The 13,385-nt window shown below is 37.4% G+C and overlaps 1 protein-coding gene across 1 annotated transcript in view; it reads left to right on the top strand.

Annotated features, from left to right (window-relative positions):
- The window catches only part of LOC127629967 (conserved oligomeric Golgi complex subunit 6-like), an 83,956-nt gene extending 81,702 nt beyond the window's left edge, over nt 1-2,254 (top strand). The window contains exon 19 of the mRNA XM_052107305.1: nt 1,491-2,254. Within this exon, the coding sequence (XP_051963265.1) occupies nt 1,491-1,638 (148 nt within the window). The 3' untranslated portion in view covers nt 1,639-2,254. The remainder of the gene's footprint in view (nt 1-1,490) is intronic.
- The last annotated feature ends 11,131 nt before the right edge of the window (nt 2,255-13,385 follow it).

The raw sequence follows: 13,385 nt of genomic DNA, 5'->3' as shown, positions 1-13,385 counted from the left end.
TCAACCTTTATATTATAACACAGTTAGTTCTGGTCCTCGAATCTGAGTGGACGAGAAATGTTCCATGAGCACTGATAGTGTGATAGCATCAAATACATAAAGTGTATTTTTGAAACAAAAAAACATACAGTGAGTGGCAGTTCTGCAGATGGAACAGAGAATGGCCAGACTGGTTAGAACTGACAAAGTCTACGGTAACTCAGATAACCACACTGTACAATTGTGATGAGAAAAATACAATCTCAGAATGCTATTCTGAGATGTGGATTGGTGCTGTTTTGGTGGAATGATGGGGACCAACACAATTTAGGCAGGTGGTTTTAATGTTGTGGCTGATCGGTGTATATATATATATATATATATATATATATCATTTTTAAATGTAATTTATTTTTACATTACTCATCAGGTGTTTATGTAGTGTGATTTATTATATAAAAATAATGCATTAAACAAAAATCAATTAATTATGCCCCCTGACCCGTACATAAATTCCGTAATAAAAGTATGTAATTTCCTACCATAAACTCATTTGCAAGATTGCTGTGGACTGTAGACCAGGGATAGGTTTATTTTCAATTATAATTATGAAGCCACTTTTTGTTTTGCCTACTCAATGCTTTACTTGTCTGCCACAAGTAATACATTTCAATCTGAATATCTTATTTATTTTAGAGAAACACTTTATTTTAAGGGTCCACAATAATAGACAAGTTTAGCATAAATAAGACACTAATGAATTATTAACAGAATGCTATCTTAGCCATAATATACAACTTAATGAATGCCTTATTTCTTGTGTAGAAAGTAATGTAGTTACTGCTCTGCTTCATAGATTACATTTCAAGTTTACTAAACAATATTAAGTCAGTAATTAAGGCTAATTAGGATTGGCCTTTCAAATCTGAAACAAAATGTATTAGTATAGCAATACTATTTAGTCATAATTACCACCTAATAAATACTAAACAAACCAATCAGTTAAAAAGGTAAAATTTTCACTTTAGAGCAGAATGTCCTGTTGAGATAGACGTAGTCTACATTCAGTTAATTATTCATTGGTGTCTTTTTCATGCTTAACTAGTGCATTATTATGGACTCTTAAAATAGTGTTACTGAATTATCTTTATTTGGGGGGCCTTTCCCAGCAATGTTGATGTATGTGATTCATTTTCAATTCATTAATCTGCAATTCATGTCATTAATTCAGTTAAAAATTTGAATCTATTGACAGCCCTGATCATTATATAATAAAAAATACATTTAAAAAATAAAATAAAAAAATAATATTCAATATATGGTGTTAATTAGTATTATTTAGTAAGTATATTGTAACATGGTTACATGGGAACTGTAATGTAAAGTCTGACCATTTATTGTGTTCTTATTTTTATATAATGATCTTTGAGTACTTGAATGAAATGTGTAAATTAGAGTAATATATTCAGAATAGTAATTATTTATTTCCTCTCTTTCTCTTCCTCTCTCAGGGAGCAGATCTTCAAACAATCTACAGAGCTTATGTGTCGTGCATACGGAGAGGTGTATAAAGCCATCACCAACCCCGCAAACTCTTATAAAGAGCCTGAATCTGTCCTGCACAGATCTCCACAGCAGGTACAAACACTGCTGTCCTGAAACGTGCTGCACCAGCCACAGTTACTCAATGTGCTGCAACTAATGGTGGATTCTGGTCATAAGAATGCGTTTAAGAGATTTCAACTGGTGACAGGACTGGGTTTTTGACTTTTTTTTTATTGTAAAGATGTGACATAAAGACACTTAAGACAGCATGTGTACAGAATTTGTGGATTTCTCCCAGCAGTCTGATCTCTGGCTTGCACGCTACCCTTTGGACGGTGCTGTTTGCCGGAGGAGAATCACACTCTGAGAAAAATATGTATTTTTCCTCCCCACATGAATGGAGATCCCTTGTAGCAGGCCTGGGAAAGCAAACTACAGACCATTGTATTGCCACACATATTTATGTGCACTCAAATATACATACAGTCATTATATTATATATACAGGGGCTTTTTCGTGCAAACCCACACTTTCATGGCCACAAAGAGCCTGATGTGACTCAACTACAATCTGTAATCTGAAACAGTTCTCCATTTTTTTCTCATTAAAGCTTTTTCTATCTTAAGTGCATTAAAATACACCTAAATGTTCACAGGCTTGTGTGTCTCGCTGTTTTCTTCCCTCTCAGCCTCTTTTGAAAGAGATAGTTAAATGAAATTTTGCGGCCACCCAACGGAGGAGCCGACCAATGCGGAGAGAGTTGACTGCATGCTCTCAGACAATGGTGCTTTCATGTTAGCAGCCCAACGGGCAGTCACGCCATCCTTTAATTGCCGACAAAATGCCCGCCAGCACTCGTTCGTCAACTAAATTTAGTGAAATGCTGAAAAACAGCAAAGAAAAAACTCTGTATTACTTTCTGACTATTAACAGAAGTTTGTGTTAGTTCTGAAATGAAAGAGACAGAATAGTAAGGCAGACACTCAGGGTGACAGATAAAGGCTGTTCGGGTGCGAGGAGACTACAGTGAGCTCAGTGTGTGAGAGTCACCGGGGGCCACATGGCTTCTCCTCTGGGGTAGTATTTTGAGTGTGTCACATGGCCGCAGTAAAGGGACTCTCCCCGTGGTGCCCGTAGCTTAGGCGCGCCTCACATGCCTCGCATTCAGCTTGAGGCTTTCAGTTAGCGAAAAGCAAAGTCAAGTGAAGTACAAGTGTGACACTGTGGTGTGGTGTTCTATGAAATGGGCTATGAATTTAGAGGGCTATTTTTAACCCGAGTCACATTTGTGGAAGGCACGGAAACCCACTTTGGTTATCAGATGTCATCTAAACCTGGAACACTCCATTTGAACTGAAAAGGTTTTGTGTGCAGCCCAGTGTCAGTTTGAAAGGTTTTAAAAAGCATTTCCTTTTTCTAAATACAGTGGCCCCAAAATGTATTAAGCAGAGTAAACCACAAGTGTAGTTCACAGTAACTATAGACACGTTCCACTATGTTCCACTTCTCGTCATCATTTTGAACAGTGTGTCTGGTTTTTTTATCATCTATAACCTAACAAACATTTAATCTTTTGCTTGAAAAGTGTGCTTAAAGGGATTTGCATCAACATTTATTTTATCCCAGATGTGTATGACTTTGGACATACTTGAAAGATTTGTAATATCTTTGTTTATGTCCAGCTGAAGAAAGAAAGTCTTACACATATGGGATGGCATGAGGGTGATTACCATAAATGATGAGAGAATATTTCATTTTTGGATTAACTATTCCTTTAAGCTAACTTCTCTACAATAAATTTGGTTTGATATTTTACTTATATCGTGGACCCAAAAGTATTTGGACATTGGTCTAACACTTAAGTTACAAATGTATTTTCCAATATCCATCATCTGCTTCAAAATGTACAAGGTCTTTTTTTTAACTACCATATACACTGATCAGCCACAACATTAAAACCACCTGCCTAATATTGTGTAGGTCCCCCTCGTGCCATCAAAACAGCACCAACCCACATCTCAGAATAGCACTCTGAGATGATATTCTTCTCACCAGAATTGTTCAGAGTGGTTATCTGAGTTACTGTAGACTTTGTCAGTTCTAACCAGTCTGGCCATTCTCCTGTTGACCTCTCTCATCAACAAGGCATGTTTTTTTTTTTTTTTTGTTGTTGGTTTAAATTCTAGAGACTCTTGTGTGTGAAAATCCCAGGAGATCAACAGTTACAGAAATACTCAAAGCAGACCATCTGGCACCAACATTCATTCATGCGATTACCTAAAAGCCAATCGTGTGGCAGCAGAAGGTGCATAAAATCATCCAGATACGGGTCAGGAGCTTCTGTTAATGTTCACATCAACCATCGTAATGGGGGAAATGTTTTATCTCAGTTATTTGGATTGTGTCATGATTGCTAGTGCTGGATGAGCTGGTTTGAGTATTTCTGTAACTGCTGATCTCCTGGGATTTTCACACACTACAGTCTCTAGAGTTTACACAGAATGGTGCCAAAAACAAATAAAAAAAACATACCAGTGGGTGGCAGTTCTGTGGATGGAAATGCCTTGTTGAAGAGAGAGGTCAACAGAGAATGGCCAAACTGGTTAGAACTGACAAAGTCTACTCTATCTCTGATAGCCGCTCTGTACAATTATGGTGAGAAGAATATCATCTCGGAGTGCTATTCTGAGATGCGGGTTGGTGCTGTTTTGGCGGTACGAGGGGGACCTACACAATATTAGGCAAGTGGTTTTAATGTTGTGGCTGATCGGTGTATACAATTAGGATATTATGTTTCTTGAAGGTTGCACAGGGATGCCGTATTATCTAGCCACACCTTATCTTAACCTTACATGCTCTTAAGTGTTACAACATTAGACGTTATCTTAGACGGTTCGCCACAGAGGTGTTGGACTCTGTTATGCGATGACATCATGGCTGAGGATAAGACGTTGGAGTCAGATCTAGGCTGACCCACCCCACCCACTCCAAACCCACAATCAACTTCAGTCCAACAACCTAAAGGTATACAAAGGCTTCATTGGTTTAATCTTGAGCCAACAAGAAGATAAAAGTTTTATCTTCTGCACTTTAAAGAACAGGCAACTAATCAGTGTCTGCTTACTCAACCAAGGTCCCAATAGAGTTTAGTCGTTGTACTATATGTGAGTGTTAATAATAAGGTAGGCCCCTACATATTTGAGTGTATGTGCCAGTCAGATTTAGCAAACACTCCCTTACAAAAATCGAGAGTTCACGGCAAACTTGCAGTAAATTCGCCGCAGAATATTTTCACAAGCAAATGAGCTTTGTGGCAAATTGTCCATTGTTGCCAAAGGTTTGCTGCTGGTTCATCACTGCTGTGAAGAGCTGCAAACTTCTGGTAAATATATGTGGCAAATCTTAAGCATATTTCCAAGGTTGGGAGGGTTACTTTTGTAATGTATTCCACTACAGATTACAGAATACATGCTGTAAAATTGAGTACCCATGGTCAGTAATTATAAATACTTTGGATTACTTCTTCAGCGCTGGTAGATTTTTTCACTTGTTTTGACTATATCAACTCTGCCAGTACAGTAAGACAAAATACTGAATAAAATACATTCTCTGCAAAATCAAATTGATCATGAATTTTCTTGATAAGCAAATATGATCATGTCTGGTAACACGTGCATATAAAATGGCCGGTAATAGCATTTAGCTTAGTGTAAAGCTGACAATTTACACAAGGTTTATTTCTATTTCTTCTGCTCCAAGCTTACTTCAAACTTACTTCTCTGTCTGAAAGGACTAAATATTAAATGACAACAAAATGCAAAGTAATCGCTTCAGTAATCAAAATACTTTTTGAATGTTACTATTCTAATTTCCAATTATTTAAATTAGTGGAATACAGTTACTTATATATTGTATTTTAAATACATAATTTTGACTGAGGGCGGGTCCGGGTCGTGATTATACACACCCGATCCCTTATCAGGCTAATTAAGCATCCGAGAGGGATAAAGACCGACTGCGGATGGTGGTGCGACAGAGAGAGATCATTTTCGGGCAGCTGACCGTCATGTGTGTGTTTGTGTCTTTTGTTTTATTTAATTTTTTACTTTTATTTATTTAATTTATTTACTTTTAACTATTATTTATATTGTCAAGCCGGTTCTCGCCTCCTCCTTGCCCATCTATTCCCTTTACAGTAATCCTGTTACATGTAGTCCGTTACTCCCCAACCCTGCGTATTTGCATGAGGCTAGTTTGCAAAAACTCTAGATATTTTGTAAGGGCTAGCATGGCTAACTAGCTAATATAGTCAGCCATGTTATATCTTTTTTTTTTAAATAGGCCTATGTGTTCTAAAACGAATGAATCATTTTACAGAGTCACAAAAGGTATATTAAAAATGGAGTTAGACTCCATTGTAGCTTAAATGCAATGTATGTTATAGCCCAGATAATATACAAAAAGCTGCTTGTTGCTGTTTGATATCAAAATGGCTCACTGTATGTTGGTTACACATTGACATTTAAATTTTTTTTTTTAAATGGTTTTGTCTGACAAACGAATTTAAGAAATGATAAGAATAGCATCATTGACTCACATATCAAACAATTCTGTAACACATCTCACTTTAGTGGCTGTTAAATAATTTATGTGATATTAACATGAACAATGCATGAATCAAATTAGTGTTACTTTACTTTGAACTTTTACCTGTTGTTTAATGTGCAGTTTTATGTTTGGATAGAGACACAGAAATGTCATTTTTAGGGGAAAACTTAATTTTATTTGCTACAATGCAGTCCCATTTAGTTTGAACTCATACTTTGAGTTAATCGGTGATCTGTGATTTATCTGTAATAAACCTTTTATATTTACTTTTAAAGAAATTCTACAAGAGGGTCTGGTAGTGATCTGGGTCTAGGAGGGTCTGGTTTTGGTCTGGCTCTTGAAGGATCTGGTTTTTGTCATGGGTCTTGGAGGATCTAGTGTTGATTTTGTCTTGGGTTGATTTGGGTGTTGGAGGGTCTGTTATTGATCTTTGTCTTAGAAGGTGAGATATTGGTCAGGGTCTTGTATTGATTTGGGTCTTGGAGTGTCTGGTATTAATCTTGGTCTTGGTCTTTAGTGTCTTAGATTGATCTGGGTCTAGAGGGGTCTTGTATTCTGGGGTTTGGAGGGTCTTGTATTTGTTTCGGTCTTGGAGGGTCTGGTATTGATCTGGGTTTTGAAGGGTCTCATATTGATCTTTGTCTTAGAAGGTCTGATATTGGTCTGGGTCTTGTAGGGTCTTGTATTGGTCTGGGAGGTTCAGGCCTTGACTCCCGCTCTGACTATCAACATTGGTCAACACCTAAAGATTTAATAGTTATAGTTTGCATTAATTGACTGCCTGTTATCAGTTATGATTTTACACTTTAGCTCAAAAAGCATTCAAAAAGCTTAATAAAAAAGATGTAAGTGTGCTATAAACCTTTTATAACTGCTCATGTAAATGAAAGTGTTCTGGGTTAATGCGTATCACACCAGCTGGTGGTTTGGGTTTGTGCATGTATCAGTGTGCAATGAAGCACATGGCTGTGTTTAACTAGACACGCATACATGCTCACACCTTCCCATTAGCACGTGATACACGGCAGACTCGCCGATGTGCAACAGGTGTTATGTTCCATGAACAGGTGTTGGAGGAACCATTAGAGTTAACACTCCAGTGCACACAGCTGAAATATCCATCCATCCATCTATCCGTCCATTTTGCTGTTTGCGCTCGCTTAATTAAACAGGGTAGAAATGGCCTGCATTGGCCCTTTGACCTACTTTGCGTTCTAACTGGTTTCGCATTTATACTGTTTGTGCGTTGTTGCATTCCAAAATGTGTCAGACTGCAATTCATAACTCGACGATATGCTTTGCACTCTCAGTTTTGCAGCAAGGGATGCTATATTGGACATTAGTGTAAACTGTCCTGTTCTACAGTTTTCTCTTTCAAGTAAATACTGTCACAGCAGAGCAACAGTTTGAAGAGAATACTGCTGAGCAAGTAAGGTAAAGTCAATATGCAGTATTTATAGCAACTTTTATCGACACTCACTGAGCACTTGATTAGGAACACCTGTAAACCTACTTATGAAATCATCTTAATAGCCAATAGTGTGGCAGCAGTGCAGTGCATAAAATCATTCAGATACGGGTCAGGAGCTTCAGTTAATGTTCACATCAACCATCAGAATGGGGAGAAAAACTTGATCTCAGTGATTTCAGACAGGGTGGTTTGAGTATTTCTGTAATTGCTGATCTCCTGGGATTTTCACGCACAACAGTTTCTAGTGTTTACTCAGAGTCGTGACAAAAACAAAAAACATCCAGTGAGTGGCAGTTCTGCGGAGAAAAATGCCTTGATGATGAGATGGCTCATCAGAGAATGTCCAGACTGGTTCGAGTTCAACAGCATCTCAGAATGCACAATATATTGAACCTTGATGGTAAATCTATTGCCCCCTCGAGTACTCATTGGCAATGTGGTGGTCAAGCATTCATATCTGCGTACGCATACTTGCATAAAATTTGTTTTTAGCCATATCGTTTTCTCCTCACATGAAGTGTGTATATGAGAAAAAGTTTCACAGATCACCTGTAACTTTACAGATTCACATATTGAGAAGTTTTCTTCAACTGAAAAAGTCAAAAGTGAACGTGCATTGGGGCTGTGGGAAATATTAGCTGAAATCATGTGTTTGAAAAATCATATGGGCACCTTTGTCTTAATAGTCCCAATATACTATAATTTGGAATGCACTAATTCTTATCTTGCATACCTTTGTTGGATGGATAGGATGCAAATATTTCACCAGAGGCAAGATTTTGGACAAGCTGATTTTGAAAGTGCATTAAAAGGCCAGTTCAATCGGATGTGATAAAACTCTTCAATAGGAAGCAATGGTTGAATCATTAAGCTCTGTGGGACTTTGGCCAGTACTGCCACGAGCTCAGGACGAAGTCAGACACATTCTTCAGACTAAAACCTATTCCTATCTTGATCTGTTGCATATTTAACTCATTGCAGTGAAAGGCATAGTCTCCTATTATGGAAATATATGTAACATACATATATATGTTCATGTGTGGTTTTAAGTGGAAAAAATGTCACATACTTGTACTTGAGTTCAAATACTGCAAAAAATATGTAGCATACAGTATATTTTCCCATATACACACATATTTGAGATGTCTATGAATTCCTACATATCAAATACAGATCACATGAATATATAGAGGTTAATGTATTCTCCAACACTAGATTTGTGCAGTCTTCTTTTTGTACGTTCACCCCCTAGCTTTATTTGCGTCTTCTAATGTTTCTGAGGAATTCACGATCTCAGCCAAATTCTTAGATGGCTATTGTTCGGTTAATCTTGGTGGATACCTCCTCTTCACCAGCTCCCTTGTTTGCATTAATTGTATTAGAATGAAAGATGGTTATGTAATGTACACGCTCACTATCGCCTGCTTGATTTAATGAGGTAAATTAGAATCATTCACAGAACATTCTATGACGACACTCATTTTGTCGACCTACACTTCGACACCGCTGGGTTAATTATAGGTCTGCTTTTGAGGCGCTTCGAAAGATATTGGTTAACATTAGAAAAGTTTTTATGTGACCTTTTATTTGTAAATTTACATTGTTGTCATGGAAATCAGTATAAGCTTTTTGACTATAATTGTGAACATTTTGAAGGGTCTAATTTTGAATCATAGCTATGGCATTGCCCTCTGGTTGCTAAGGTATGTTGTTGTTTTTTTTTGTGTGTTAATATGTGGTTGCTAGAGTGTTGTGGGTGGTTACTAGAGCTTTTCTATGGGGGTGCTTTATGATCCAAGTGAGAAAAAAACAAAAACAGAAATTTCTATGACATCCTGACCACTAGATATGGCTCAGATCTATGAAAATTACATGACTGTGGTGAAATTTTTGCGAAATGACATTACATGTACATGTACCTCAGCAGTTCCGAGATAAAATGTCCACCGTGTGGCGCTAAAAGTGAGTGACATTTTCTCCCAATCAGATATGGTTTTGAAGGTTAATGCTCTATCGAGTTTTAAATCAACAAAACCTACCAACCTACCTACCTACCTCCCTACCCTAAACCTAACCGATTGTGTCTTAAAAAGGAAATGTTTTTGTATTTTGTGGTGCCTCTATGATATTTCGACTCACATGTCGACTTATCAGTCAAGGTATCACTCGTATCCACAGCACAAACGTGTTGATGAGTTATGCTACGAAGTTTATTGCTTAGTGTATAGCAATAGTAATGCTTGCCTTAGCAAATACAACTAATTAACAACAACCTTATGCTTTCTTGGAATGGTGATATTTGGTGTCGTTATCATAGTAAATAAAATCTGTGTGAAAGAGAGTGTGCGATTAAGCTTATCTAATGTTACATAAAACAGAGACATCGTGTCCCTATGTTGGGGAGCATGAATAAGGGATTTTATTTAGCAGCTCAGTGGAGCGCCCGGGTTCCCTTCTCTTCTGCATGTGGTTATTCATTGCTCTGTCAGAGGGCCAGATGCTCATGGTCTAATTCTAAAGAGCTGAGGAAAAACAAAAATCACAGCCTGAGTTTTTGACACTATAAATGGGAGTGGAACTTTTTATAACACTCTTAAACAAATTTTGACTTTTTAATGCCACGGCAATATGATATTGCAGTTTTCAATTTCCCTTTTATTTGAGGGCTAAAATAGATGCACTGCTCTTATATAAAAAGACAATTATTTTTATACTGTTTTTTTTGTGTGGATTACTTCACACACATGCAGACCTAAAGGACTGAAAAATCACTATTAAGATATCTTTAATATCTTTTCCAGAACAGCAGGGTGATTCAATGGAGATCATATGTAGACTTTTGGTTAAGACTTATCTCACATCTCTCTAAAGTTTCAGAAGATTTGTTAAACTATGCTTAAATTTGATGAGATAATACTCTTTAATGTATGTCTATACTCTTTGCATCTGTTTATTTATCCTAAGAGATTTATGAGAAACATATGAGCCAATGGTGGATTCAATTTGGTTTTGTTGACCATCAATGCACTTTGCTCATGTATTTTACAAAGTAAAATAAGTACTCCCCTATCAGTGCCCCAAAATGCTTTTACAGGACCAAGCATGCTAGCGATGCCCTATTGTCCAAATCTATTCTCCCCGACCCTGAAGAAATGTTTGCTTAGCTAATGTGAATACTTTGTCCGTATTCCTGGAACCTTCAAAAAAACCACATACATTATTTCCAAATAGTACCACTTCAGACTCATATGCTGTTGTTATTGCTTGGGCCATTGTTTAGATTTTTACGGTGATGCTGTTGCTGTTCTTGTTTTTGTTGTTGTTGAGTGGCAGGAAAGTGGTGACGCAGTCGTAAATGTTCAACATGATATCTGTTGCTTGGAGACACTATTACATTGTGTACTACATCAGAGGGTTAATAGTAGTATGGGGTGGAGTCTGGTTAGTCATTCATGAGTTTATACCTGGCAGTGTGAGACCGTGATGTTTGGTGCTGCTTTCATCAAAACAATAACCCATTGGTTCATCGGTTATTATAATATTATTGTGTAATTATGAATGTATACCATGATTTTTATTTTCAACAATGGCTAATGAAGGTTGCTATACCTAATATGTTGTTGTTTGCAGGTCTTTCTATTTCTACAATGTTTTTTTTTTATATTTTAAGAGACTGTGCCTCTTTCTACACAATTACTATTTTTATATACATTTTAAATAAAGAAATTAAGAGTAAATGTCTTTTCTGCTATTTGTATTTAAAATAAACATTTTAGACAGTGCTTTCTACTAATTTGGTTTATATATATATATATTTAAAATAAGACCTTTATTTTAAAATATATTTTAGATAATCTAGAGTTTGAGACAGTACCACTGTCTACTTAATTTTTTATTTTAAAATATAAGTCAGGAGGCAACCAATAGATAAAACGAGATTGGAGGTGTGGGTTAGAGCTACTTTAACTTGTAAAAAGCACTCACTTTTTTTTTTTTTTTGCTATTCACAAGAAGCATCTACTGATATGGACAATGCCTCAAAACAAAGAGATCTCAAAAGACCATAGATCAAGAATTGTTTGCTTTTCTTAAAGCTGGAAAGGGTTACAAATTTATCCCGAAGTGCTTAGATATTCATCTGTCCACAGTTAGACAAATTGTCTATAAATGGAGACGATTTAGTACTGTGGTTACTCTCCCTAGAAGTGGCCGTCCAGCCAAGATGACTCAAAGGGCACACCACAGAATGCTCAATGAGGTAAAAAAAAGAACCCTAGAGTGAGAGCTAAAGACTTGGAGTCAGTGGAACTGGTTAATATCTCTGTTCACGAGTCTACTATATGAAAAGCATTAAACAGGCACAGTGTCCATGGCAGGACATCACGAAGGAAGCTGCTGCTTTCCAACAAAAACAATGCTGCGCACCTGAAATTTGCTTGACACTCCACAATGCTACTGAAAAAAACTTTTGTTGACTGATGAAATAAGTTTGAATTGTTTGGGAAGAACAAGCAGCTCTATGTATGGTGTAAAAAGGGCATTGTAGACCAAAATTAAAACATCATCCCAAAAGTGAACTATGGTGGGGGGAGAATCATGATTTGGGGCTGAATTCCAGAGCTTATCAAGATATCCTACAGGATAATGTCGGGGTGGCTGTGCGCCAGCTGAAGCTCAGTAGAAGTTGGGTGATACAGCAGGACAATGACCCTAAACATCGAAGTAAATCCAATACAAAATGGCTTCAAGAAAAGAAAATCCACCTATTGGAGTGGCCCAGTCTGAGTGCAGACCTTACTCTAGAGATGCTGTGGAATGACTTAGACATCCTAAGAATATGGCTGAGCTGAATCCATTCTGTACGGAAGAATAGTCCAAAATTCCTTATGAGTGTTGTGCAGGTCTAATCCACAGCTACTGGAAATGCTTGGTTGAGGTTATTGCTGCAAATGGAGGCTCGACCAGTTATTAAATCCAAGGGTTCACATTCTTAGACATTAGACATTTTTTCAAGACATAAAAGATTATAATTGTTTGTGTGTTTTGAGCTTAAAGGTGCTATATGTAAGATTGACAACAAGCGTTTGAAATGGGTACTGCAGTCCAAATTCCAAATATTGGAGAGTTGTCTGCCCTTCCCCAGACTTGAAGCTCATGCAGGTTGCCAGAATGTTGACAAGCAAATTAGCCAACTCAGCATCCGTTTTAAAGGATTTCTGGGCTTTAAGCTGTCTCCATCTTCCAAAGGCATCTCCAATATGTATCCTTGTTTTACCATGCCTCTGGTCATGGTGGTTTTTAGATGGATGGCGAGGCTTTTCAGGTCGGGTGGAATCTGTTATCTCAGATCCATGGCTGCAGCACGCAGTGTTGTTTGCCTGCAAACATGTTCAAATCTGGCAACCTGGCAGTGTCGAAATACTATTGTGAGTGAGCAGTAGGCGGGATCGCACAGGCCAAAACATTAACAGAAATTCTGGCCCAGAATGGAAACTTCAAAGTAGAATATACTGATGGATGAATTTGCCCCTTTTGGGTCTTAAGGCCAGCAAATAAACAGAGCAGGTGTTGTTGGCTGTGTGTTGTGATCTGTTTGGGTCCTGAGGTATGATGAGAGAGAAATAAAGATGAAAAACATAAGGAATAGGAGCACAGAGAAACCTAGCTTGAACAGAAACTGTTCAAAACTAAATTGCCTATTCTTCTAAACTAGAACAAAACAGTGAAAGAATAACACGTTAATGTCTGTAGCAATTCTGTGGTAAATGACGCTGTAGCTGTT

The sequence above is a fragment of the Xyrauchen texanus genome, chromosome 36, assembly GCF_025860055.1.
Source record: "Xyrauchen texanus isolate HMW12.3.18 chromosome 36, RBS_HiC_50CHRs, whole genome shotgun sequence".
NCBI classification, from domain to species: Eukaryota; Metazoa; Chordata; class Actinopteri; order Cypriniformes; family Catostomidae; genus Xyrauchen; species Xyrauchen texanus.
This window is presented reverse-complemented; position numbering and strand designations above follow the sequence as displayed.